The sequence below is a fragment of the Dermacentor andersoni genome, chromosome 1 (assembly GCF_023375885.2).
Source record: "Dermacentor andersoni chromosome 1, qqDerAnde1_hic_scaffold, whole genome shotgun sequence".
Classification (NCBI taxonomy): Eukaryota; Metazoa; Arthropoda; class Arachnida; order Ixodida; family Ixodidae; genus Dermacentor; species Dermacentor andersoni.
The window spans coordinates 379,132,999-379,159,827 of NC_092814.1; the positions used below are offsets into that span (position 1 = coordinate 379,132,999).

The 26,829-nt window shown below is 46.6% G+C and overlaps 1 protein-coding gene across 1 annotated transcript; it reads left to right on the top strand.

The window, feature by feature from the left end:
- The first annotated feature begins 2,630 nt into the window (after positions 1-2,630).
- On the top strand, positions 2,631-23,594 carry LOC126518513 (E3 SUMO-protein ligase PIAS3-like). The gene is made up of 3 exons (XM_055065014.2): positions 2,631-2,919; positions 16,993-17,517; positions 22,749-23,594. Exons 2-3 carry the CDS (start codon positions 17,041-17,043, stop codon positions 23,124-23,126), a joined length of 855 nt encoding a protein of 284 aa, XP_054920989.2. The 5' UTR covers positions 2,631-2,919; positions 16,993-17,040; the 3' UTR covers positions 23,127-23,594.
- The last annotated feature ends 3,235 nt before the right edge of the window (positions 23,595-26,829 follow it).

Here is a 26,829-nt window from a genome sequence, read left to right on the forward strand (position 1 = left end):
CACACGTGTGCAGTGGCACACGGGCACATTTCTTTTTGCAGTGCTCAAGTATAAGGACACACTGACTCAAACATGACTGCGTTGTCACGTATGCTTCAGTGCGTCAGTGTTCTTGATTGCTACACGAGCGATTTGTCCCCAACTAGCCTAAAGGACGGATGCGCTTGAAAGAAGTGAGTGAATGAGTACAGTGAACTTGTACTGAACTGGATTCTCATGCCGAATAGAAGAGCGCAGTGTCAGCTGAAACGGGCGGCATGGCTGATTATGTAAGTACCTCCCATAGTTCGGCTACTAGTGTCTTTCGCATTCGGGCAAGCTCTGCGCTATTTCCAGAGGCAAAGAAGTTATCTTTGCCACTGGAAACTGCGCAGAGCTTTCCTGTTAAACTTGAGTCACCCGACACCACACGAAACGCGCCGCGGTTGACCACCCCAAGTTCCACACGGTTCATTCACCACGTCACACATCACGCGAAGTCAGGAGTGCCATAATTTAAATCACTGCAGCACCAAACGGACCTGAAAATTGATTTCCTTCGACAGAGTTTCTCAGCTGGGGTTCACTCGCCAGTTACAAACTCGATGGACACGCTAGGCCTACGCGTAACGTAAACAACATCGGCGGCGAGCGCTGATTATCCAGACTTCGGAGCCCGTAAGCATGTTTCCATTGGTTTTGAGCACAACAAAATACACATGCAACAAGCACAGACGTTGCGGCAATCGTGATTCGGTTGGCTCTTTTAGCAGACGATTGCACTGAGCCCGGCGGAACCCAATGGGCAGGTTGGATTAGTCGGCGTTGTTCGAAGGCCCTTCGAATCCACGTCGCAACCCACGGTGGGTCTGTCGTGTCGGTCTACTATTACAACACTGTCTTTCAGGAACACTGTCGCGCGCGTCGTGGGTCCCAAGAACTCGGACGATCGTTGGTGCCGGCGCCTTCGCACGGGCGGCCATCATAGGCATAGAAACCGGAGGCTTCGCAGCCTCCGATTGGTTGACGCTCGCGACGCGTCGCAGCCTCTCATTGGTGCACGCCGGCGCAGCTTCGCCTCGCGTCGGCAAACTTCTAGCATCGGCAGTAGACATATTCGCTGCTCGTCGTCACGCTTCGCCGTGTTCCCGACCGCCGCTTTTAACGCTTCGGCGCGTGCCGAAGCTTTCCGACACGTGCCAGTGGTTGGGGCATTAGATTCGTTCTGAGAGATGGTTGCGACGCTTTCTATGGGCTCCAACATTATTGTAACTTCGGCAGTTTTTTGGGCACTGTCGCCTCACCCGGCTTTGTGGCGCAGTTAGCGAAAAGCAGCTCAGCCATGTGACACAGTTAGTTTCGCGTGTACTGAAACTTACTGGGACAAGTTCATGGAACTTTTCTTGACCCCCAACATGACTTTCATTAATTTCTTCACTTTTTAGGATACTTTTGAGGCACGCTCGACGCGCCTGGCGTTGTGACGCAGTTAGCAAAGAGCGCCTCAGCCGTGTTGACAAAGTTCGGCGTGTAGCAGTGGGACAAGATTGTGACGCCTTTTAGGGCCACGCAAGAACATATAGATCCTTTCAGGACTCACGCTTGTCGAAAACGCGATGACTGGTTGCCAAGACTGATAACACGAGAATGCGTTGCTTGCGCCGGCAGAACACGCAATAGATAACGCCGAGTAGGTCAAAAACCAGGAACTCGTAACTCGAAAATTCTGTCGTCTGAACGACTGAAAACATGCTTTTCACCCACGCATTTGTGCTGAGTGCCAGTAGAAGGCATTCTGCGAGCGTCTAGCGTGGTCTGGCTGAGAACATGTGTTGTGGGCACCTCTGCGTAGGTAGCGTACCATCGCGTTGGCTGAGGCCAAGTTCTTTTGGAAACGCGCAGTCGCCCGTGTATTTGTGCTCTTGAAGTGCAGGAAATAAGGCCCACGAAGGGGGGGATGCTTAAAAATCAGATGTTTTCTTCGTATTGTTTGGGATGAGCCGGGTATTTGCTACGCCATGTAAGTAAAAGTGAATTTCTTTTGTCAGTAATGCGGCGCAGTAGCCACTCTTGCACGTTGCGCCTCTACACACAATTTTCCTATAGCTTATCAATACCGAAAAAAACGCATGCTTGTAATTTACTTTTACCCGCCGTGGCTGCTCAGTGGCTATGCTGTTGGGCTGCTGAGCACGAGGTCGCGGGATCGAATCCCGGCCACGGCGGCCGCATTTCGATGGGGGTGAAATGCGAAAACACCCGTGTACTTAGATTTAGGTGCACGTTAAACAACCCCAGGTGGTAGAAATTTTCGGAGTCCCCCACTACGGCGTGCCTCATAATCAGAAAGCGGTTTTGGCACGTAAAACCCCATAATTTAATTTAATTTTTAATTTACTTTTATCAACTGATGCCGTCTGACGGTACTTTGTACGGTAACTACTGTTGCTTACCTGGTACCACAACATTGGATTGATGCATAAAAAGGCCGGAACGAGCATGCGTATAGAGAGCAAAATGAACATTTCCTTATTTCAGAAAGCGTATTTTTTTTATCGCTCTAACCACGTTCCTGCCTGTCACGCGTGACGTCAGGAAAGCACCAGAACCCGACGTGATGAAATGACGCGTGCGCACTGATTATGCACGACTATGTCAAACGAAAGCGGCAGTGTCTTCGAATGGCCGGAGACGCGCCGTCGTGGCCCCGTTCCGGAGCAGCTGAGCGCCGCAGGTTGCTCTAGCGCTGGCTGTTCGGAGCCACCGGCGAAAATGGATTTTTTGCACGACTAGTCGTTTGATGCCTCGAATGTTCAACTGGGATGCCATTTTCGCCTACCGGAAAAGCTTGCGCGGTGCATACGCCCCGAAATCGCTGAGAAGCTGGAAGACCTTCGAGCGATAGTGGTGACTGCAGTGAACGACCTCGCTCGACCTTCGGTAAGTGCGCGAGTGCCTGCAACGTGTAGCGTTTCTTTCCTCGAAATTTCCGTTTGCCGTAACCGCCGCTTCTTTTGTGTTTGCGTTGTTCACCATGCCTTCACCTACTGCGTGTTTTTACCAACTGTATATAGGATAATTCGAGAATAATCGAGAATAATCGAGAACCGTACGTGAATAGCCTAGCTTTCTGCTATCTGCTCCAACGCGTTTCGTAAGCATCGAAAGTTGTCGCCTTTGCGCGTGGCTTACGCGGGTTTTCGCTTGGCCCCAACCGCTGTAATTATTTTCCGTCAACTAAACATTGGTGAATTAGCATGCATTGCGCACGAGGTCGCGGGATCGAATCCCGGCCACGGCGGCCGCATTTGGATGCGGGCGAAATGAAACACCCGTGTACTTAGATTTAGGTGCATGTTAAAGAACCCCAGGTGGTCGAAGTTTCCGGAGTCCTCCACTACGGCGTACCTCAAAATGAGAAAGTGGTTTTGGCACCTAAAACCCCATAATTTAATTTTTTAGCATGCATTGCCTAACTTTTCATGCTTCGCGCTTCCTAATAAGCCTCGTATAAAGCCTTGCGTACCTATTACAGTATATTATCGTGTAAGGGCGCCGCCCCACTATATATTGGCGTAAATATTTCGGAAAAAGTTTATTCGTTTATGGCCCACGGCCTTTATAGCGTGCGCGCAGCGCTGTCGATTGAAATTCGTTGCCAAGCTTCGGGCGAAAAGCGGTCCAGAAGAAGTTGTCGCCGACACTAGCAGGGGCGGCTATGGGAGCAGCGATTGAAGCGCGGCGGGATGATGAGGGGACAAACGTTGTTAAAAGACCTTTTTATCATTTAAAACAAGACAACTTGAATTTATACAGAAAAAAATTCTAATCAACTTTATATCGTTGCGGCGGTAACAGGAAACAGTTATTTCACTTTATAATTAAGCATGAATACGTCTTTTCCAGCGCCCACTAAACGAAAAGTGTTTACACCGGTATCACTTGCAATGCAAGCAGCTATAGTAGTATGCAGAAAGACGCGCTGCTAAAGTTCACCTGCTACAATGACCCCACGACGTCACGCGTATACGGTATTTCTGCTACCATACGCCTTTCACATGTGTTGTTTTGCTCGTCAACAGTTGCCCGAGTTCTGGTGGCGTTGTTTGCAAGCTGTTTCATCCTGGATAAAGTGTTCACTAATAATAGCGAGTTAAGTCCACCAGATAATTTCTCAGATCGCATTCTTGGTGCGGCTGTGCTAGACTTTGGGATTGGCGTGCGACGACGCTACCAGCATTCAACACCCAATGTTTTTTTTCGGTTCGCAAAGAAATGATTCCTGCGCGGATTCGGATTCGATAAGCGGCTCGAGCGGCTCGGATGGTACGAGCAGCTTGGATGCATCGGCCGAAGCCGCAGTCATACGGGTCATAGAAAACAAACAGCAGAACCAGCAGAGCAAACTGCAAAATCAGCACAGCCAATTGCAAAGGCTGCAAAACCTCATAGACAAGCTACTCCGCAGTCAACAGAAACAGCAAGAGCTCACCGACAAACTGCTTCAAAAATGCAAAGAACAACTCGCAGACAAGCTGCATCAAAAATGCCAGGAGCCCGAAAACATAAACTGACAATCGGGAACGACGTTGACCAAGAGCGACATTGAAGCCATGGTAGATGCAAGGTGCCTGATATTTCAAGAAGCATTTATGAAGAACATTCACACCACAATGGAACAAATTTGTCTAATCAGCAGTCGAAAAACAGCCGCCACCTTCGAACACAAGATCGCCACGTTAAACGCCAAAATCGACGGGATCGCGCCCCAGAGCAGCAATTTTATCACGCATGTAAAGAACTACATCACCAATGCACAGCTCGACAATTCGCGCCCTACGACTCGGAAGAAAGCACGGGCGAACAGCCACAGCGACTCTCGCTCGGTCTCGCCCACTCGCGATCGCCGACACGAATTCGAATCCATCGACGATGGCGATCCCTAACCACAAGGCAAAGAACCAGCATTCAACTATACGCATGTGGCAATGGAACTGTCGATCATACCACCATCGACACGCCAACCTACAAGAATTCGTAAAGCTGAATCAGCCCGACGTCAAGCACTACACGAAACCAACACACAGAGCTTCAAACTGCAAGGATACACAACATATGCACAAACCCGATGAACTGCCATACTGATGAAGGAAAACTCTCGCAGCCCATAAACGCGACGTAGAGAACACCCAGACAGAACACACCTTAATCGAAGTTTTACTGGAACGAAACACGCCGAAAATCCTATTCGTGGCCAGCGCGTGCAGCCCGCCTCGCGACCAGCTACCGGACTTCGATCACTTTGTACGAGAAATCAGGAAGTCCACGGATGGACACCAACTCGTCATAGTGGGAGACTTCAACGCCTCGCAAACGGCATGGGGCTATCATACCACCACAAAGAAGGGTGCTAGAGTGCACGATGCCGCCCAGCAACACACTCACCCTCTGGAATGATCCTCTCCAGAATACGAGAATTGGAAACAGCGTCTCCAGGGACACAAACCCCGATCCTACCTTTACTGCGGGCGTCCCCTGAGCAGAGTGGAGTGGACTACAGGAAACCTTAGGTAGAGATCACCATATCCTCCAATTAGATGTAGCACACACCCGTAGACAGACCAAGGTCGGAATCGCACAGCTACCCAAATGGAAATCCTTTAGGGACAAGCTAGATTCTGGTGCAAGCACAACTGACATTGACAAGTGGCTCAAAAATGTATTAGACACTGCAGAACAGCACACCAAGATCATACAACTCGATGCCGATACAGCTGCGGTCGACGCGCACCTCCTCCATCTCTGGGAGGCCAGAAGTGGCCTCCTGAAGAGATGGAAGTGATGAAAGCTTAACAGAAAGCTAAAGACACGCATCGCTATCCTTACCAAGCAGGCTCAAGACTATGCGGACGACCTTGTCAGGCACAACTGGCACGCTTTCTGTGACAAGCTACAAGGGACTCTGAGCACGAAGAGGACCTGGCAATAGCTATGAGCACTCCTGGCCACTCAACCCACCAAAACGAAACAGAAGCAACATCTCCAAGTCTTATCCAAAACCACGCCGGATCAGAACACCTCCTGCGAGAAATACAAAAGAAACTATGTGGAGACACACCCTCTCCCGCGTGAACTCGCAGCAAAGAATACTCTGGAAAACCGAATCCAGAATTCTACCGACCCTTTACGCAGGCCGAAATCCACATAGCCCTATCCAAGCTGACTATAAATACTAGCCCTGGTAAAGACCGGATCGTTAACGAACACCTACGCAACCTACCGCAGCAGGCCACCGAGGCTCTCCTCCGTTACTACAACGAATGCTGGGAGAAAGAACTGCCTGCTGTATGGAAGCACTCGGACATCACCATGATCCCCAAGCCCAACAAACATCTCAGCTCGGAAAACCTAGGCCCGAGCTCTCTCACCTCGTGCGCGGGAAAGCCTTTCGAACATATGACGCACGACCGCATTACCCAGTACCTGGAAGACAATGGCCACCTACCAGACACCATGTTCGACTTCAGGCAGCACTTCTCAACGCAAGACGTGCTCTTACATAAAAGGTCTTCTAGATCACCTAAACAATCGAAGCAAATACTCCATAGTGGCAGTACACATCAAGGGAGCATTTGATAACGTTAGCCACGACGGTATCCTCAACAATTTCGAAGGCACCGGCTGTGGCACTAGGACCCACGCATACGTCAGAAACTTTCTGATGGACCACACGGCAACAGTCGGAATCTGCAGCATCCGCAGTGAAAGCTTCCTACTTCCAAATAGAGGCACCCCGAAAGGGGTGTCTCTATTTCACCGCTACTCTTTCACGTAGCTATGATCAAGCTACCCTCACTCCTCGAGACCATACCATATCTGCGTCACACGATGTATGCTGATGACATCACGCTCTGAACCAGAGCTACGAACGCTGGAAGGCAAGAGAGTAGCTTACAAGAAGGCCTAGACACCATCGAAAGCTATCTCCGAAGCTGCAGCCTCCGCTGTGCCCCAGAGAAGTCTGAGTACCTCGTCCTGAAAGCAGGAACGAGAGGAGGGAACCGCAGCGTCACCCTCAACGGGAGAACAATCCCGAAAGTCGACACCATGCGAATACTTGGACTCCACATCCACAAGGCCGGATCGGGAGCTGCCAGCCTACCGAGACTAAAACGCACCCTTTCGCAACTCACACACCTCGTCAAGAGGATCTCAAGCCAAAGAAGCGGGCTTAGGAAGCAAGACGCGCTAAGAATAATACAAGCACTGCTCACCAGCCGCATCACATACGGCACGCCGTACCTGGCTTTGAAGAACGCTGAAGTAGAGAAGCTCAACATCATAAGGAAGGCAATCAGTCACCCTGGGACTCCCCGCCATGGCCTCTACTTCACATCTCCTTAATATGGGCGTCCACAACACGTGGAAAGAGCTCGCCGAAGCGCACGAGAACAGCCAACTTGAACGACTCAAGCTCACGCCCACAGGGAGATCAGTACTCCGACACCTGAACTACAGCGAGACGTACGTCGCAGACACGGACAAGAAAGATCGAATCCCACCGGACGTTCGAGAGTACATTTGCATCGCACGTGTACCGCACAACATGCATCCCGTATACCACAAGTTTGATGGCAGGCTAAAGCCAACGCCATCAAACGAAGTTTAAAGCATTACCCGAATTCCCGCTACACCGACGCGGCCAAGTGTCCGCATCGAAACGCGTACTCTCGCAGCGTCGTAGACTCCCGAGGCTGCGAGCTAGCATCGGGAACCATCAAGGCACGCAACCCGGAAACGGCTGAAGAAGCGGCAATCGCTCTCGCCAGCACCACATGCACAGATGCAGCGGTTATGTTGACACTCTCAGGCTGCCTGTAGAAACCTCCTGAGGGGCCGCATCTCCGCCGATGCACTCAAGATAGTAAAAAGACGAAGCACTCCGCTCCCGTGCACTTGCGCAACGTGGGTACCCGGACACAAGGGACTACAGGGGAACAAAGCGGCTCACGCCGCCGCCCACGAGCACGTCAGCGGGGCTTACCTCTCCCCACGCGCTCTCCGACCCGCGACAGAAGAGGCGGAGGCCGCACCCACAAACTCTTCGGCTATATTGCAACATTACAGGCTCGAGTGTCGAGTGTACCCTCCACCGCACCCTTAACTCGGCAGAGAAGGAATCCTGATCCGTACACTCGCGGAACGATAATGCATCGTCTCTACCCGACGCTCCACGGCTACCTCTGCCCGCTCTGCAACGTACCCGACACTCTGGCACACTTGCTCCTGGAATGCCCGCGGCAGGAAGGCAGCGAAATGTAATCAGAAACGGACGCCAAACGAGCACAACAAGCAAACCACCTATTCGAGACGTGGGAGGCCAAGGTAACCCTCGGGGACCTGGACGACCAACGACAGCTCGTCATGAGGGCCAAGAGGGCAGTCGAAGCCAGAGGGTTCCTGGAATAAGGAGGCTTCCCACTTTAGGGTGATACCGGGCCTCGCTCGGGACACTGTTTCGTATAATAAACATTTCTTTCTCTCTCTCTCTCTCTCTCTGATACCTCAAGGGTCCACATAGGACATCGCATGAGGGGTGGGCACGTAAAAGGCGGGAATAATGATGAAATTACAACGATGAGTCGGAACACTCGATGGCAGATGTAAGGTGCACTGTGTCGCGGATGAGGGCAGTTTGTCTGGGAAGGCCATTTCAGTCTCGGGATGTTCGGACGAAGAATGACTGCAGGAACGTAGTGGTGTGGGCTTGTCGCGGGATTATCGAGTTCGGATGGCCTGTTCGACGAACACGATGAGCCAGCTGGACCAGCTGGCTGTCACCAGGTATGGAATAAAAAAACCTGGTATAGAAGTATAGGCGAGAGATGCGACGACGAAAGGCAAGAAGCGATAGGTCTAGTGTAGCTTTTAGTGATGAAACGCTACGGTGATGAGTAATCTGAAAGAATAAATCTAGCTGCACGGTTGTTAGCAGATTCAAGTGCCTTAGTGTTTAGTTTGGTAAGGGTCAAAGATAGCACATGCACATTCAAGTTTTGGTAGCACAAGCGTTCTATAGGCAACTGATTTCACGGGTGGTTGTGCCATGAAGAGATTACGGCGAAGATAACCAACAATTTTGTTAGTTAATTAATTATGTGGCTTACATGATTTGTCCAAGACAAATGTTTGGAGAAGTGAATTCCTAAGCACTTGAAGAAGTCGGTGGTAGATATAGCACAGTTGTTAATTTTGTAGGCAGGGAGGATGTAGTTAGGTCGAAGATGCAATGGAATGAAATGTGTACTGTCTTACTAATGTGCAGGGACATGAGCCATGTAGCACATCAGTCTTGAATATCAGAGATCCTCCTGAAGGGAATAGACGTCAGCGACGTTATTGATCATGCGGTATTGGACACAATCATCGTCGAAAAGACTTATTACAGAGGTTACAGTGAATGGCAGATCATTAATGTAGATTAAAGATAGGAGTTTGATTGTTGTGTTCATATAGGAGGTGAAATGAAAGCTATATATAATGGTCGGAATATAACCAACCATTATATATAGCTTTCATTGATTACGAGAAAGCGTTTGATTCAGTCGAAACCTCAGCAGTCATGGAGGCATTGCGGAATCAGGGTGTAGACGAGCCGTATGTAAAAATACTGAAAGATATCTATAGCGGCTCCACAGCCACTGTACTCCTCCATAAAGAAAGCAACAAAATCCCAATAAAGAAAGGCGTCAGGCAGGGAGATACGATCTCTCCAATGCTATTCACAGCGTGTTTACAGGAGGTATTCAGAGACCTGGATTGGGAAGAATTGGGGATAAGAGTAAATGGAGAATACCTTAGTAACTTGCGCTTCGCTGATGATATTGCCTTGCTTAGTAACTCAGGGGACCAACTGCAATGCATGCTCACTGATCTGGAGAGGCAGAGCAGAAGGGTGGGACTAAAAATGAATCTGCAGAAAACTAAAGTAATGTTTAACAGTCTCGGAAGGGAACAGCAGTTTACGATAGGTAGCGAGGCACTGGAAGTGGTAAGAGAATACATCTACTTAGGACAGGTAGTGACTGCTGATCCAGATCATGAGAGTGAAATAATCAGAAGAATAAGAATGGGCTGGGGTGCGTTTGGCAGGCATTCGCAGATCATGAACAGCAGGTTGCCATTATCCCTCAAGAGAAAAGTGTATAACAGCTGTGTCTTACCAGTACTCACGTACGGGGCAGAAACCTGGAGGCTTACGAAAAGGGTTCTACTTAAATTGAGGACGACGCAACGAGCTATGGAAAGAAGAATGATAGGTGTAACGTTAAGGGATAAGAAAAGAGCAGATTGGGTGAGGGAACAAACGCGCGTTAATGACATCTTAGTTGAAATCAAGAAAAAGAAATGGGCATGGGCAGGACATGTAATGAGGAGGGAAGATAACCGATGGTCATTAAGGGTTACGGACTGGATTCCGAGGGAAGGGAAGCGTGGCATGGGGCGACAGAAAGTTAGGTGGGCAGATGAGATTAGGAAGTTTGGAGGGTCAACATGGCCACAATTAGTACATGACCGGGGTAGTTGGAGAAGTATGGGAGAGGCGTCAGTTGGAACGTTAGTCGAGGTTTTACATGAATATAATGAATAAAGAAAGCTAACCGCGTTTCGCATGAGTGATCTTTCCTGTAACCACGTTGATTAGGGTGAAAGAACTTCACTGAAGTTAGGAAGTTAGCAACAGGAGAGTAGATGACATGTTCCAATATTTTCGAGCATACGCTGGGGAGTGAGATGGGAAGGTAGTTACCTGGTGAAGACCGATCACCTATCTTGAAGAATGGAATGACCTTCCCTATTTCCCAGTCTCTTGGAACAGTGTGTAAAGTGATTGTTCGAAAATGGTAGAGGATCGAACTACAGACATACTACGTATTTTTTAACACTTTGGCATTAATGCCGTCGATCCCATAGGATGATGAGCACTTCAGGCCATCTATAACCTTAACGATGCCTTCGGGCCTGAAATTAATACCTTCCACTGGTGGAAAATCGAAAAATGGTAAATCTGGAAGTTCATTGGCAGGTTCTTTTTTAAACATTGAGCGAAATGCAAGATTCAAGTCATCAGGAACATTTGATTCAGAAATGGGTGGGCCATAATTATCACATAGAGAAATAAAGCTATTATCTTCAGGTTTTATCGTTTTCCAAAAACACCGCGGGTTAGAGCGCAACATGTTTGAGACGGTAGTAGAGAAAAATTACGTTTTGTGTGTGCTTTTAATCAGTTGCATTCTTTAGTGGTTTCGTTATATTTTTCCCATGCAGGAGAACCTCCACACTTGGCTACACGAAATGTTTTTTTCTTATTGTTTAATAAGCGCTTTAAATAGTGTTGTACAAGGGGGAACGCGCTCTTTCATTTATCGTGGTAGTCTGAATGTGAATACTTATTAAACACAGCATTTGTTTGGAAAAGTGCCCAGTTACTCTCAGTCGAACGCTGCTGATACGTAAGGGCAAGTTCCTCATGAAAGACAAAGTTCACGAATAATACTTGAATAATCGGCTTTATCATATAGTGTTAGTACTTTTTGTGATATTTTACTTTTGAGTATATTGCAAGGAAACGTGGCGTGGATGACGGTGTGATCACTAAGACCACTGACGTACGCAAGACGAGGCATCTTATCGGGGTGTGACGTTAAGACGAGGTCTAGAATATTGACACCTGTACTTGCCTATCTTTATCAGGCGACCACGGTTCACCGCCTAACAAATGTTATCGCACAGCGCAAGACGCGCCTGCGTGTATCGGAAGTTTCTGGAATGTTATCGATGGTTCCATCAGATGTCTGTGACCGAACGTTGTGTAATCGGATTGCATGTGTGCGCGACGCGAATAATGTAGAACTTTGTGGAAGGCACGCGGGTCCCAGCGTGCTAGAGTGTTGAGTTATTCACGTTGAGTTATTCACGAGGGTTGAGTTATTCACGTAGGATTAGTAACCAGCTGCGTTAGACCCAAGGGCAAGCAAAGGTTTATAAGTTAGCTAGCCATGTTTTTAGTGTTAGACATGACACAACATTACTCCACTCTATAGTTGGAAAGTTGAAGGCCCCAAGTAACAAGATGGGGGTGTTAGGATAAGCCGTTGTTAGTTCAAACAATGCATCGTGAAAAAACGGCAGAAAGGAGCCATCAGTGCTGGGTGGACGATAACAGCCGGTGAGCGTGTGCGGTGAAGTGGCGTGACAGCACGCCCATTGCACTATCTTCGGGATCGGCCGACGTGTGGGGAGTGCTTAACGCCTGCTTCACCTCCACCGCGGGTCGGCCCAGCATTGCATTATCTCCGGGTTCGGCCCATGTATGGGGAGTTTTTCGTTTACCACGCCAGCAACACGGAAATTTCTTTAGACGGTAGAGGTATACAGCTTCGCTGTAAAAACCAACCTTTAAGTAGGGCATTAAATGCTCGCATGTTCCGTTGAGGAGGTCGTCCTACAGCGCCATACGTTAACTTCACACAGCGGCGCGCAATGTCTTGCAAGGACACTGACCTCTCCGATCGTATAATTCATTGCATTACCACGTGTGCAGCACGCTTTCGACTTCACGTATTACAGGAATGTAACATGCTAACGAAGGTTTACGTATGCGGTAGACTGTACTATCTTCGGGATCTGCCTACGAAGATGTTAGACACGAACATTTGCTCCTACTTCACAAAGAAAGCTAAACATGTTGAAGGAGAGAACTGTGATACTCCAGCCACTTCTCTGCTTTTAAATACCTACTCTAAATACAAGAGTATTCACTTAAAAGTAATGGCAACTGCTTAACGAGTTCGATAACTTACTGCAAACTAGTAATGTCGTCGACAAAATCTTACATAAACGAAACAGTCACTAAACCTTTCCGCATAGTCAATTCATTCAGCAACTACTTCTATGAAATATAAAAAGGCTAACACATACATTCACATTATCCTATGAGCCGTAGCACTTCCATTCTTTCTATTTGCCGTAACCCTTGAGTAAGTCTCTTCCGCGATGTGAAATCTAAAGAACACCGGCCCCGGTTTAGACCGCAGTTTTGGTTTGCTTTAAGCCTTGTTGATACGCCCATGGGATTTTCTTCAATGTAATAAATCTCATGTTATAAGGCACATTTTCGAATTCCCTTAAAAAATGCTAATTCTCGTATATTAAAAGGGGGCCAATTTTCAGGTCTTTAAGTACCATCTCATCTGCATTCTATCTTCCATCAGAAGTTATTGACTCGCATGAATGAATACCTGAATAAGTTTAACTTGTTGAAGCCTAGTCAATTTGGTTTTTGCACGGGTAGTTCAACTAGCGTATATTTGTTCGCATTAACTGAATACATTAGATATTCTGTTTGGCTTGGTGATTTTGATGATTCGGTTTATACTTTACTGAAGCACTCGACGCTATACACCTGAACACTGTTTGCCGAACTAGACTGTATTGGTATAACAGGTCCCGAACTAATTTATTTGAAAAGTTACCTATTTAACGAGAACTAAGAGTGTTTACTGGGTGCACTCATTCTGAAAGGAAAATCGGCAACCAAGGAGGGCAACAAGGTTCCGTATCACGTGCCTAAATTTATTACATTTACTGTAATCATCCATCCGACTGTTAATTTTTCAATATGTCCCATATGTGCAATGATACCATTGCCTTGTTTGATAAACCTCATTGGTAATTTCAAAAATAGATTTAGGAAGGATCATTGTATGTTGCAATTCTAGTTGTTTAATTATAAAGCCAGCGAAAAGCAAGAGCATCACCTTGTAATCCTGAAATAAAACTCTCTGGTCACCTTTTTGTTGCCTGTTTCATCCCGGTATTAGATTTGATCTTCAACTAAAGCTTTCTTATCACATTACATTCATCAACCAAAAGATAGCATTTAGTATCCGAGAAATGATCAAATCTCGTGCGTATTTTTTAAACGCGCATTATCACTGTACTAAACTTTCCTTCATAGTCGAATCATATTTGGCATTGTTTCTTGGGGCATTACTGATTATTGTCACCTTTGTTCCATTCAACATGTACAAAATCGGGCTGTTCGCATAACATAGAGCCCTTCTAAATCTTCAAGTGCTACCTTATCCCTACGTACAAACCATACCGGGTGTCCCAGCTAACGTGAACCAAGATTTAAAAAAAAAAAAAAAAAACATAGGAGCTCTAAAGAAATCGTACCAACTGCATTGTAGCGGAAGTTGTGCGCACTTACAACCAATATTTTTTCATCACGAAGTATTAATTGCTTTTAATTAGTGAACTTCAATTATTGCTTGAGTTGCAAACATGTGAAATTGTAGGGCAGCTTAAATAACCTCCGAATCAAGCATTTATTTCGTGCTGAAGTGTGCCTGGTTGTTTTTTTTCTTTCAACAAAAAATCAAAGTTCGCGAAATACGCGAAATATGAAATGCGCGCTCGCGCACCGCTGCTCAAGCACCTCCAAGCAAACATTGAGAGATATACTGCTGCATTCGTTTATTGCCGCATCGTACCAAACTAGCGTGCTTCGAGACCAAACGTGGTACGATAAGCGTCAGCATCTGCGGACGCAAGAATGTTGTGCTCGATCATTAGGCGCTCGAGATAGCTTTAACCTCCGGGTATCATGAAGCAAAGGTACGAAAGAAATTGAACCAACGTTAAAAAAATACAGTGCTCAAAAGAACACAAGAAAATAAAAAAAGCAGCTCTCGGAAGACCAAAAAAGAGCTCAGGAGTTTATTTCAATAAAATTTAAACCAAAGGGAGGTAAGGCGTCTCAGCCGCCCACAAAGAAACAACCAAAGTTCCAACTGGTTTAGCCCTTTACCCTTTCTGTCTCTTGAACTCCGGAAAAGAGGCAGAACAAAGCAGTTTTTTACTCTCTATCTTTTTCACAAGCTTTTTTTATGTAAGGATAAGGTGACATCACGAACAAATGCTAAACCGTCACGGTTCACACCAGTTCTGTGCGGTTATTTTCCACTATAGTCCATGCTCAGACAGGTCTCTGTCTGAAGCAATACAGCACTTGCTTCTTTCCAACACTTCTGCTGTTGCAGCTTTGACCAATGACGTTGAAACCTCGCGGCAGACTCTGCTTATTTCTACCTTTAGGGCGTGGCTCTGGTGTTGTAGTTACTCTGCAATAGAGGCTATCTTTCACGTAGCCCCACAAGCAGCGGTGTCATATCCGGCGACCTTGCAGGCCAGGGTACAGGTCCGTGCCGGCCAGTCCACGGTCCAGGAAAAAGCTTGTCGAGGCACTCTCGAGACTGACTACTGCTATGCGCAGGACCACCATTGTGTCGAAACCAGATCTTCCGAAAGTGCTCAAGTGGAACGTTGCAGCAGGCGGCGTTCACGGGGCCCTCGAAGATGTTGTTGACGTAGCGTTGCGTCGTCAGTGTGTTGTCAAAAAAGATCGGTCCGATGATGTTGCCTTCAAAAATACCGCCCCACACATTCAACGACCACTGCTATTGGCGTCGTGTTTGTGCCGGCCAGTGGTGATTCCTGTCACTCGAGTAGTGCGCGCTGTGAAGATTAACTTATGTGTTTCTGGAGAAACTATCCCCATCTGTCCAAAGCACGCGAGTGACAAAGTCCTGTTTTTCATATTTCGTGAAAATTCAATTGGCAAAGTCTGTGTTCAAAATCTCGGTCTTTAAGTTTTTATGAAAATGTACATCGTACGGGTGCATATGGCCTGTTTTTTAAATCCTCCACACCGATCACCTTGAAGTTCCGGCACCCGTACTGGCGTCACGCACACTACTGTGAGGGTTAGCAGCAAACAATGCAAAAACATCCGTTTCCGCTTCTTGAACTACCGTCGCCGTCCTGTGTCGCGTTCTTGTGAAGCTACTCGTCTTGCAAAGGACTTCGTGCGTTCTAAGTATTGTTGACAGACGCGGGCGTCCTCCACAATGCCAAATCCGGGATAGCTTGCCTGCCTTCCTCGTGTCGCCGTGCGCCCCCCCCCCCCCCTCCCCCCAGAGCCAGGATCATTTAACCCTGTGATCATTCGTGAATGGCATGACTCTCTTCTTGAAGGGAGATCTTCAACAGAGAGACCGTTGAGATCTCCCGTTATTATCTTGACACGTCAAGTAAAAATGATTTGCGTGACCGGCAGCACCATATGCTGACCGTACAGATCCGCCAACACGCATTAGATGGACATAGCCTGCGCAAGGTTTGTTTTTATTACTGAAGGGAACAAAAGGAACAGACGTTCCGGGCACGCCTATCTACAGAACAAGATGAGTGCGCAAAATTATTCCCAAGTGCGCCGTCACGTTTTCACGTCTTTAAAATCCGCCCCCCCCCCCCTTACGGCTCCGCTACGTTTATCAGTCCGTCAGAGGCGCCTTCTCATGATGCCGCGACCATCACAGAGCCTGAAGCTCTGTATCGAGCTGCCAACGCTGTCAAAGCCGTGTATCCGTGGCTGTTCGCTTGGAGCGCTAGAGTAGCGACGCCCGAGCGCGTATCTATTTCGTATTTTGGATGTTTCGCGCGCTTTTGTTTTCTCTCTGAAAAATCACAAGGCAAAGGTGAGCACGAAACAAATGCTTGATTCGGAAGTCATTTGAGGTGCCCTACAACTTTGTAATTCTTTTCGATTCAAGCAATCATTAAAAAGTTCTGTAATTAAAAGCAATTAGTTAATACTTCGTGACGAAAAAACTACTGCTTACAAGTACACACGACTACGGCTACTGTGCAGTCGGTAGGATTTCTCTAGAGCTTTCTTTTTTATAATCTTGGTCCAAGTTATTGGCACACCCGGCACATCCTTTAATGAACTTCTGTTGACTTCAGTTTTTGTAGAATACTTTATCAGTCTAAGTTGATTTAGTGTTTCTCTTGAGATACCTTTTAATTACGTTTCGTGAGTAAATTGTGCAGGTTTGAATATCCTCTATAGCTCACTTCCTACCCGTACTTCTCTGTTTGCAGTTCACGTAGCTCAAGTCGCGGCATTTCGTCATCTCCTCTTCCGGCGCGATGCTTCCGCGGCAACCTTTCTACCGTTTCTTACGGCAATTGCCGCTTAAGGCAGTTCCGTCGAGGAAGGTCCACGGCCAGCATTTTTACTGTGGGACGTACTCGACAAAAAGCCAAAAGGAAGGCCCTTCGACGCTGCTGCTCATCTGCTTTGCTCGGATTGTCGAGAGCTCCTCTCTGGCCAATTGCTCGGCCAGCATATGCATAAACTCTGAGACATTCCGCAGCTTGCCATTCACAATGGTCAACATTTCGCCGCTTGTCAACCGCACCCTCGAAAATCGCTTAGTAGTCTGGGACACGGTCATCCCAACGCAGGTGACTGTGCGCATCATCGAAGCTGCGAAGGTGGCTGAGGACGAGATGCTGCGCTCGTTCAACGAGAACGCACCGTACGCCATCAGACGAGAGGACACTGAAGCACTTGTGAAAGCCAACTTCGCCGACGCGGACGACACCATCGTTGAGAACTTGCAGGTGTGTGTGCGTATCGTAGGTTTGCGCACCATTTCAGTGTTTGCGCCGTGCGGCCCGAGTGTTGCGTCCACACGACAGCTCTATTTTTCAATTTGACTGAACTGCTGGCCCGCTTTAACTCCTACTTTGTGTAAGGGACATTTGGCATCCTCATGAAAATAGCATGTAGGTACGAACATAACCAATACAGGTTTCTGGCTTGTCTTGCTGCTATGAAAACTAACTGTAGCAGTTCTTGAATTGTCGCTCCACAGCCCCAACAAATATTTATTATGTGGAATCCGTGCGAGTTACTTTTTGTGTAGTTCTGTTTCTACTTTAGAGTGTATTTTAACTACCGCTTTCGTAAATATTCTTCCTGCGCGCGGACATATCTGACGAAGTAATTTGGACATTGAACCTATACCGAGATTTGCAGAGGCGCATTTCAGAAATAAGAGAGCAAGATAAAACATCTCTTTAATATAGGTGCGTGAGCAGTATGCACAGCGTGCGGATTTTTAATATAACACGATCATCGAGAGCACGGCATGTCAGCGCCCTCTAACGGCGAGAAGCGACGAGATCGGTGATACCGCACGCATGTATGCAAATCACTCTTCAGTGCGAGCATCATCTCGTAGGCTATTCGCTTCAGGTGCCCTCACGGCCTGTCAGGGTCACCAGCGCGTTCCTGCTTACAAGAATCCTGTGGGAGGCAGAACATGTCGACGACGAAGATACTCCGAAGCGCTTTCCATTTTCTTCGGTGTTACTGGAGCCGTTCATGTGGAATGGAATGAAGATGAAATAAAAAGAGAATTTATCGGCACACAACAGGAATTGTCTGAACGGTTAGATTCCGGAATAAGAAAGACAAGACATGTGCGTGAACAGCACAACAGCAGTGCCTCGAGCGGGCAGTCGCGCGGCAATTTTGTGTGCATTTGTGGACTTCCTTCCCGCTCGGAAAAACGCTGTTGCGTAGCACGCATTGAGCAACAGAAAGCTGTATCGGGAGTTTTTCATGTAGCTCTACAATTTTCTCTGACACTGTTCATCTAATTACAATATTTGAGAAGGTGATTAAGACTAATTATCTAGTTAGGCGAAATAAAAAAAATAAATTGAGGATCTCCAAGCGACTGCAGACAGCATTACCTTTGTTTTGTCCAGCTACGTGACATTTGTGTATTTTTAAACTCTGGCTAAAGTTAGCTCGGACACCCTGTGTACTAAATACGACGGAACAAACTGGTACTTAACAAATGAAAGGTAATAATGATAAATTCAGTCAGGTGACGTAAATCTTAGTATCCTCGGAGTACACACGCTTACACGCGCGTGTGTTTCAGTGGGTCTATATAGTAGTTCGTATAAATATTGCTACTGTACCTACCGTCCGCGCGCAGCGCCAGTATAGCTGGTTGGAAGTTGCGTTTTGTGAATGAAAGCGAAGGGGGTGCGGCGCGCATGCGGGATGTAGCACTCTCGCCGTTTTGGCCTGGCTTGTCGCGATGGATTGAGGCGAGGCCAAGCGTGACTGTTTGTTAGTTTTAGTTTGTTTGTCTTTCACTGTTTGCGCAGACTGCATTCACAGAGGGCGTTTTCATGTCCACAGGACATCCATTGTACTACATCCCTGTTGGGTTATTTCTACATCCGCTGGACGTACTATTTTTTTTTTTTTTCGAATGTCGCTTCTCGGTCTCACAGAAAATCTGGTGCAACACCCACATGTCAACAAATTGACATGTGGCCGTCAGCTTTAAATTGCCTCCAGACTGTTTAGTAATATTTTGTTGTATCGCCAGAATGAAACTTATTCAGCTGATCCATCAGCACGGCTCAGAGAAATTTTACTTATGTGTACCAGAGAAATTTCTTTAGCTCATTTAAGCAGCTTTAAGAGAAGCCTAAACAATATGCGAAATGGGCGTGGAAACGGAGCATTTTATAAATGCAAGTGACACCAATATTATTTGATGATACTTAGTGTTGAAATAATTGCCGGACGCCTACTTGAAGCACACAAATTACAAACTTCAATACCTTGCTTGAACATTGACTTTACTACTTTATAAAAGACGAACTGTTGATTAACCATGCACAAATGTTGAATACTTAAGTAAAACATAAAAATTATTTCGCTCTTAGAACGTCTCCAGCAAATGCGCAGAATTGTAAATGTTCTGACGAGTAAAAAAACAATGTGCGAATTGCATATGTTAGAACACACATAAAATGTGAAGTTAATTACCACATTTGTACAAATGAACCACGAATTTTTTCTTAAAACATTCAGCCCCACGACGCGCCTTGCCTTATATTCGTGTTAGTGACACGTGTAATCGTAATACATTATTTTTTCGCACGTACCGAAAGTCGCCCTTGTGGTGGCGTTATTTACGAGCAAATGTGGTATTACTTAAACAAACGCCTACTAAGAATTTTTCTTATGTAATTTCACTGAAGGCTAATGTAACCAACAAAATTGTCAGAAATAGGCAAAGTTATTCAACTTCTTTCAGGAAAGTCGTACGCTGCCGCACGGAAAACCAAAGCACCGGGTTGTCTGGATGCTTCACGCTGCATACCCTGGTACAACATAGAAAATCACTAGTGCTATGCATAGCGAAGTTCTACAGGCTTCTGTGACTCCGCCTTTTTGTGAAGTTTATTAATAAGTAAAACAAGCATCAAGGAGGGGTACTAAGAGTACTCCAAAATGTGAACCGCTTAACCGAATCATAACTGGAAACGAATGAGTGGTCAACCTATGCAAAGCTGCATAATCACTTGATCAGGAAACTTGACAAGGAGACCGCTCTGTTGTACAGGACAGCCTTAATGTTCATGCTCATTGAAGAAATTTTACAGCGAATAAGGCGCAATTGATTTCTGTCGTTTGGTTTTCCGGCACTCGAAAAGCAAGGTCGAAGCGTCGTACGTATATATTCCTCTTTACGCGGTCGTTCTTTTGGTGCGGCTCACAAAAACAAATTTTTTTTTTTCGCAACCTAGATAATATAGCTGTAAAATGGCGCAAGCCCGCACGTAAGAGGCGATCCAACTCCACACTAAATCTGACGCGCCCACTCCGGTAACACGCCGCCGGACCTGCCAAGCACTGCGCTGTAGCAAATCGACCTCGCAGTCTCCAGCGGACGATAGACTATCGAATATGCCAGGGACTGTAGCTCTGGCACGGTTGTGCATGTGACAGATTTTGCGGGAAAGGACAGTGTTTGTCTCTTTCTTGCACGACTCAGTACCCGTGGTTGGATGGGGAAGGGTAGATAATCCGAAATGGAGACGGTTCTGGGGACGGGACGACAGGCGACGCAAGGGCACCAGCAAGGGTGTTAGAGCGACGCGAGTCCGGTCTTTTCGATGTACTCAGTCAAGCACCGGAAGGCCCTAGACTGGCGGCGCGCTGTGAATAGGAGGCTCTGTGTAGAGTCCGGTGGGAGCTAGCTGAGGAGGTGAGCGCCTTGCAAATGCGGCATGGTTCAGCATTGTATGTTGGGCAGGTGCAGAGGGTTGCGTATGTAGGGCACGGTCGGACTGGACCACGGAGCACGTCGGCATAGTACAGTCCGGCCATGCAGACGTAGACAGGGTGCACGTCTGCATGGCCGGACTGGACTATTCCATCAAGAGGGAACGACTCGATGCACGCTAGACTTGCAACGCTACTGGCGCCATTTTGCGACATTGAGTTCAACTAGAGGGCACAAAGCTATTGCAGTCACAGCTTATGTACAACTCAGCTGGTAGCGCATATGACCACTCACATTTGTCTTGGTTAAAACACGTTGGCGGCCTAGTTGGTTTGATTCCATGATATAATCTGTAAGTGCGACTGAACGAGGACGTAACAAAATAAGAAAGACAGAGACAACGCTTCTTTCAACTATAGATTTTTGTTCGCGCGCATCGATAAATATATACCGCGAACATAAACAAACAAGATAGCAACAAAGAAAATAAGTGGTGCATCTCAATGAACCGTACACGGCACAGCCCAAGGCATGGTCAAAAAATACACTGCAACAGTTACAACGATGAACAGAGGAGTCGTATCTCTTTTTTAGACAGCGGAAGTGATGGCTTCCTCACACACCTTTCCTCTAATTTTGCAATTTGATAGGCCTCCACAACCTCCCTTGTCATCCTACTATAAGCCTTATACAAAATAGAAGTACTTTCAAACATGGGCTTGCGGGGACAATCTCGGCAATGAATGCCCAAATGACCCGAAATTACCATGGTGACGTTATTTTGATGCTCGTTTAGTTTCTCGTTGATGCAAATGCCAGTTTGACCAACATACGTTCTTCCGCAAGGAAGCGGAATGGCACAGACAACGTTATGAGTGCAGGTTACAAATTGTTTGCGATGTTGAGTAGAATATGCGTTCCTTATGTTATTCTCTCAATTAACCTGTTTGCATAGCTTCTATAGACGCTCAGGGGCAGAGGAAACCACGTTCACCCCCGTCTTTGTCTTTTCTTTTGAGATTATTTGAAATACTATAAACGTATCGCACCCAAGCAACTTTCCTTGCTCAAGCAGTGGTACTGCTTCTCTTCGATGCGTTTTTACGCTTCCTGCTCAAGCTCTCCGCGACCGAGGTGAGCATACGTATCGGGTAACCAGAATCTGCCAGGCGCGTTGCCTGATCTCTAGAACTGGTTTCCACTTTGTAGTTACCACGTCGTCAGACAATTATTAAAACGCGATGTTACTACTGTGCGTTATACGAGTCTTGAATGAGCGGAATGAAATGGTAGGATTGGCTTATTGTCTCTCGGCTGATAACTCCAGCAGACCTTTTGTGGTGAAAAGTACAATCCGAAGTCTCAAAACCTTATGAAATGGCCTACGGTGACTTGATGCGTCAACGACAAAGACAACACTTCAGAGAACGAGGTTAAGGTTTTTGAAACCACGAACTTAAAATTATCTGACTCATTATTCTAATTATTTAATTAATAACACTGTCTCTGCATACCTTTCTTTCTGCGTCCTCGTTCAGTCGCGCTTCACACTCTATCATATCATGAGTGCATAACAGCAAGAAACAATATTTCTAATGCTTGATGGTTCAACAAACCACCATAAGATGTCACTATCACTACAGCTGCTGCCGTCCATGTCTCCAGCGTTTTCGTACTTCGTAAACTGCCCTACGTATAATATAAACCTAGGCTAAAATTCCACTGCTTACGACGCGTCTGGTTACGCAGGTTTCTCTGGTCTGCCCGCTAGCCAAAAAGAAGATTCGGGTCCCATGCCGTGGTACCCGCTGCAAGCACGTACAATGCTTCGATGCTTACGCCTACCTTGCCCTCAATGAAGGCACACTGCATCCCTCGTGGCGCTGCCCAGTCTGTAACGATCAGGTCCTTCTCCAGGACATTCGCGTCGAACTATACACGCTGGACGCCCTCCGCAAGACTGACGACCAGTGCAGCGCATTGATCCTTCTACCTGACGGCAGCTGGGTCCCGGAAGCAGACTACGACGACCACAGTGCTATCATAATTGACGACAGTCCGGTCAAGGACACCGGAAGGACTCTATGGAATGGGTCTGTCATTGATTTAACGGTCGATTCGGACTAGACCGGAAGGCTGACAATGGTTTGGATATCCAATGGCCAAGTGCCGCTCTGTGAAATGTTTACATGGTGGCGGCTTCGCCCATGTTCCACAGACAAGAAACTGAAACGGTGCGTCACAGGCGCGATTCAAGGCGCCTCCCTTTTCGCCAAAGATTGCCTTTGTTAGTATTTGCTTTGGTTAGTTGCGCCGCTTCTGTGTGAGAGGCTATGAAAATAGGAAGCGCTTTACGAATACATGAGATATTGTTCAGCCTTAGAACGTAGTCACACGCAACAACTGTAGCCACCTAAGCACATTTGTGTGATATTATATCGACTTAAAATTGTGTACAAAATGATAGTATTGTTTTTTGTATTTTAAATGTTTATAAGTTTTTTTTATCAAACTTTATGCTTTTTATATTGCCACGTATACTTGTTTCTATTTATCGGGCGACAGGTTTCACCGGCTAATAAATGTTATCGCGCAGAGCAGGACGCGCCTGCATGTATAGGAAGTTTCTAGAATGTTATCGATGCTTCCATCAGCTGTCTGTGACCGAAAATTCTGTAATCTGATCGCATGTGTGCGCGACGCGAATAGCGTAGAACTTTGTGGAAGGCTCGCGGGTCCCAGCGATTACTCTGGAACATTCGACGACGGATGTATAAAAGCCAACGCTCTTGACCCGCAGATATGATTTTCGACGATCGCCGACTGTGTTCGCTGCTGTCACCGTTCTTTGAGTGTAGCCTGTTTTTGAGGGCCACAAGTTCGCCCAATAAAACGCTAGTTTCATCTTTCTCAGTTTGGTTGCTTTCTTCAGTCACTACCATGTGACAATACCACGTGAAAATAGTTGTGCTCTAAAGCCACACGATTTCCGCTGGGGCTGTATGTGCGCCTTCTTTGTCACACCAACTGACTGCCCCTAGTAAGTTTTTTCGCTCCAGTTTATCCAAAAAAATTGGGTTATAGAAGTTCTTTGCCTGCTTTCCCATATGTGGCTGCCTGACTCTTGTGTTGGTCGCTATCTGGGCATTCATGATATATACGGGGTGATCTTTAAGTTTCCCGGTATTTCTAGATTGCCTCTAGCAGATAACGTAATTCTTGTCCTTGGATTGGATTATTCGAAGGGGCGGACATCACTAGCACAAGAAGTCGAAACACATATTAAACTAATTAACAAAGCTTACTCATTAAATTCCTAATTATTTTACGGCACAACTTACGAATTGTAGCCGGTGAATCTGCAAGGCGTATCAACTTCAAATGAATTTCCAGGATATATATAGATTTTGTTTCCAGAAATAGAAGCGTTCTATTGGATATCAGACTAAAAGCTGTTGTAAAAACAGCTTGACAGGGCCGATGGTCCGTTACAAGGCATACATGGTGGTTGCATCAAAAATCCTAACATTTTTAGACAACTGCGAGTCGGCCTAGTTGGAACAGGTTAATTATTTAAAAACTTTTTTGTGCCAAACAAACTGGGATAAAGAAGAGGAGCAACAGAAGGACGAGCGCTTTCCTCGTCCTTGTGTTGCTACTGTTTTTTGTCCATGTGTGTTTGCGCACAAAAAGGTTTTAAATAATGAATGGTTAGACACTCAGAACAAATTAATTACATAAATGCATAATAACATGACCGAAAATAATATATAGTGTAAGAGAAAAAACATGCTCAAGGAAAACTCTTGCTTGGTCTAGTTGATTCATGCTTGAATGTGTAAAGAGCAAGGCGCAAGAACAACACAAACCCAGGTCCTGTCGCTTGTTCTTCTTTTGTCCTGGTCTATTGCGCATTGCTCTTTACACATTCAAGAAAAAGCTTATTCGGTACATCACAAAATCGCAAATATGCGTGTAAGAGTTACTATCAAGCTAACACAATTCGCTCTGACAGACTAGATCATACAGACTAAAAATCATATTCGATACACCAGAAGATAGAAATATGTGTATATACCCTATTGAAAAATTTAAGAATTCCATGAGAAATGAACGAGGTGAATGCATGTCGCACAGATCTGACGAGAGGTGAACGATATGCTATGCCTATTGAACGAGCTCTCGTAGAACATGTGCGAGATCTGTATGATGTGCTACGCAGACTTGTACGAAGTGCACGAAATTTATGCGATATGCTATAAGAATGCGTAGAGCGTGTAAGAGATGTGCACGATGTGCTGTGTAGACCTGACGAGATTATGTATGAGGTGTGTGAGGTGGCGTGGTGATGGTTTTGTGAGCTTAAACGGTGACAGCAACGGCTTCTATGTGACTGTTAATGGGAACTTCTCTAGCTGCAATACCACCCCGCAGAACAATGGCTTCACCACCTGACAGCCGGTTCGCCTGAGTACGGTCGCGCCGTACAACAGTGAAACTTTTTAAAATGTTTTTGTGTTTTTCGCCTAGGTTTGTTTCCTGTAAGCGCTGGGCCACAGGACAGAAATTAACATGTCTTTGATGTCACCCGAGTTGTGTAGGACACCTTTACAATTCCACTGGATAATAAAAGCCATTATGAAACTGAAAGGCTGAAAATGGCATTATGAAAAAATAATAGATAAGATGTTAGGTGACAGATTTGAAGAAGGCTAATAGAATGGGGCGATAACCTTTAGGTTATCGTTTTATTATTTAAGGTGGTTATTGAGACTTTGTCCCTCTTTCCGCGCTCGAGAGAGCGCTTGTCCTTCGGCGTCGATGACACCGGGGTTTTTGGGTCGATCTCCATCGCTCTCTCTAAAGCACTGGAGGACCGAGAGTTGGGTACCGAGACACGTGTCTGGGGCCTTCGGGCTCGTTTGATTTTAGGGCCCTGTGGAACTGCTGTCTGCAGGCCCTCCGAAGAGGATGGAGCAGCACTGGCTGCTTCACCCGCGGGGGCGGGAGGGGTCACTGTGGCACCACTGCGCGTGGGCTCGGAGGACTTCTGTGACGCGGCCCCCATCTGTGTCACATTGGCATAACTTTTTCGCGGAAGGTACGATAGTCGCTATCTGGCTTCATAGAACGAGATTTTTTCTTTCACAGTTAGTGGAATTACTTCCTTTTTCCAGCAAGGGCAAGGCAGCCAGTAAGCTGGATGGTCTCCTTTGCAGTTATTGCAATGTGTGGAACAAGTGCAGTTGTCAGACTGATGATCATTGGAGCTGCATTTAGCACAGGTTGTTTGGCCTCGGCATGCATGTGAAGCATGTCCGAACCTTTGGCACTTGAAACACCGCCTTGGGTCTGGAATATATGGTCTGACGTTTACTTTTACGTACCCTGCATCCAGCGAGGCAGGCACTAGGCTTGTTCTGAAGGTATGACATGGTTTGTCGGGATTTCTTGGTCATTTCTACGGAGGAGAATTCTTAGTACTTTTGTCACGTTTTGCTCATGGAAACCCTCAAGGAGTTCGTCATCGCTCAGGTCAATAAATCTTCCTCTGATATCGCACCCCGGCTTGTATTTAGTGTTCTGTGTGGTGAAATTGTCACTGTCGCGTCACCAATAGTGGTAAGTTTCGAGAGCTTTTGGGCTTGATCTTTGTCATTTAGTTCTAAGAGGAGGTCCCCGCTAGACATTTTTGAGGCTTTGTATGTCTGTCTAATTTTGTGTTTCAGACATTTGGCCACCAGGTATGGCGAGAACTTCTTTACTGGTATGTTGTTTTCACTGTGGACTGCATAATACTTGGGAATTGATGGGGCGTTGCTCCGAAACG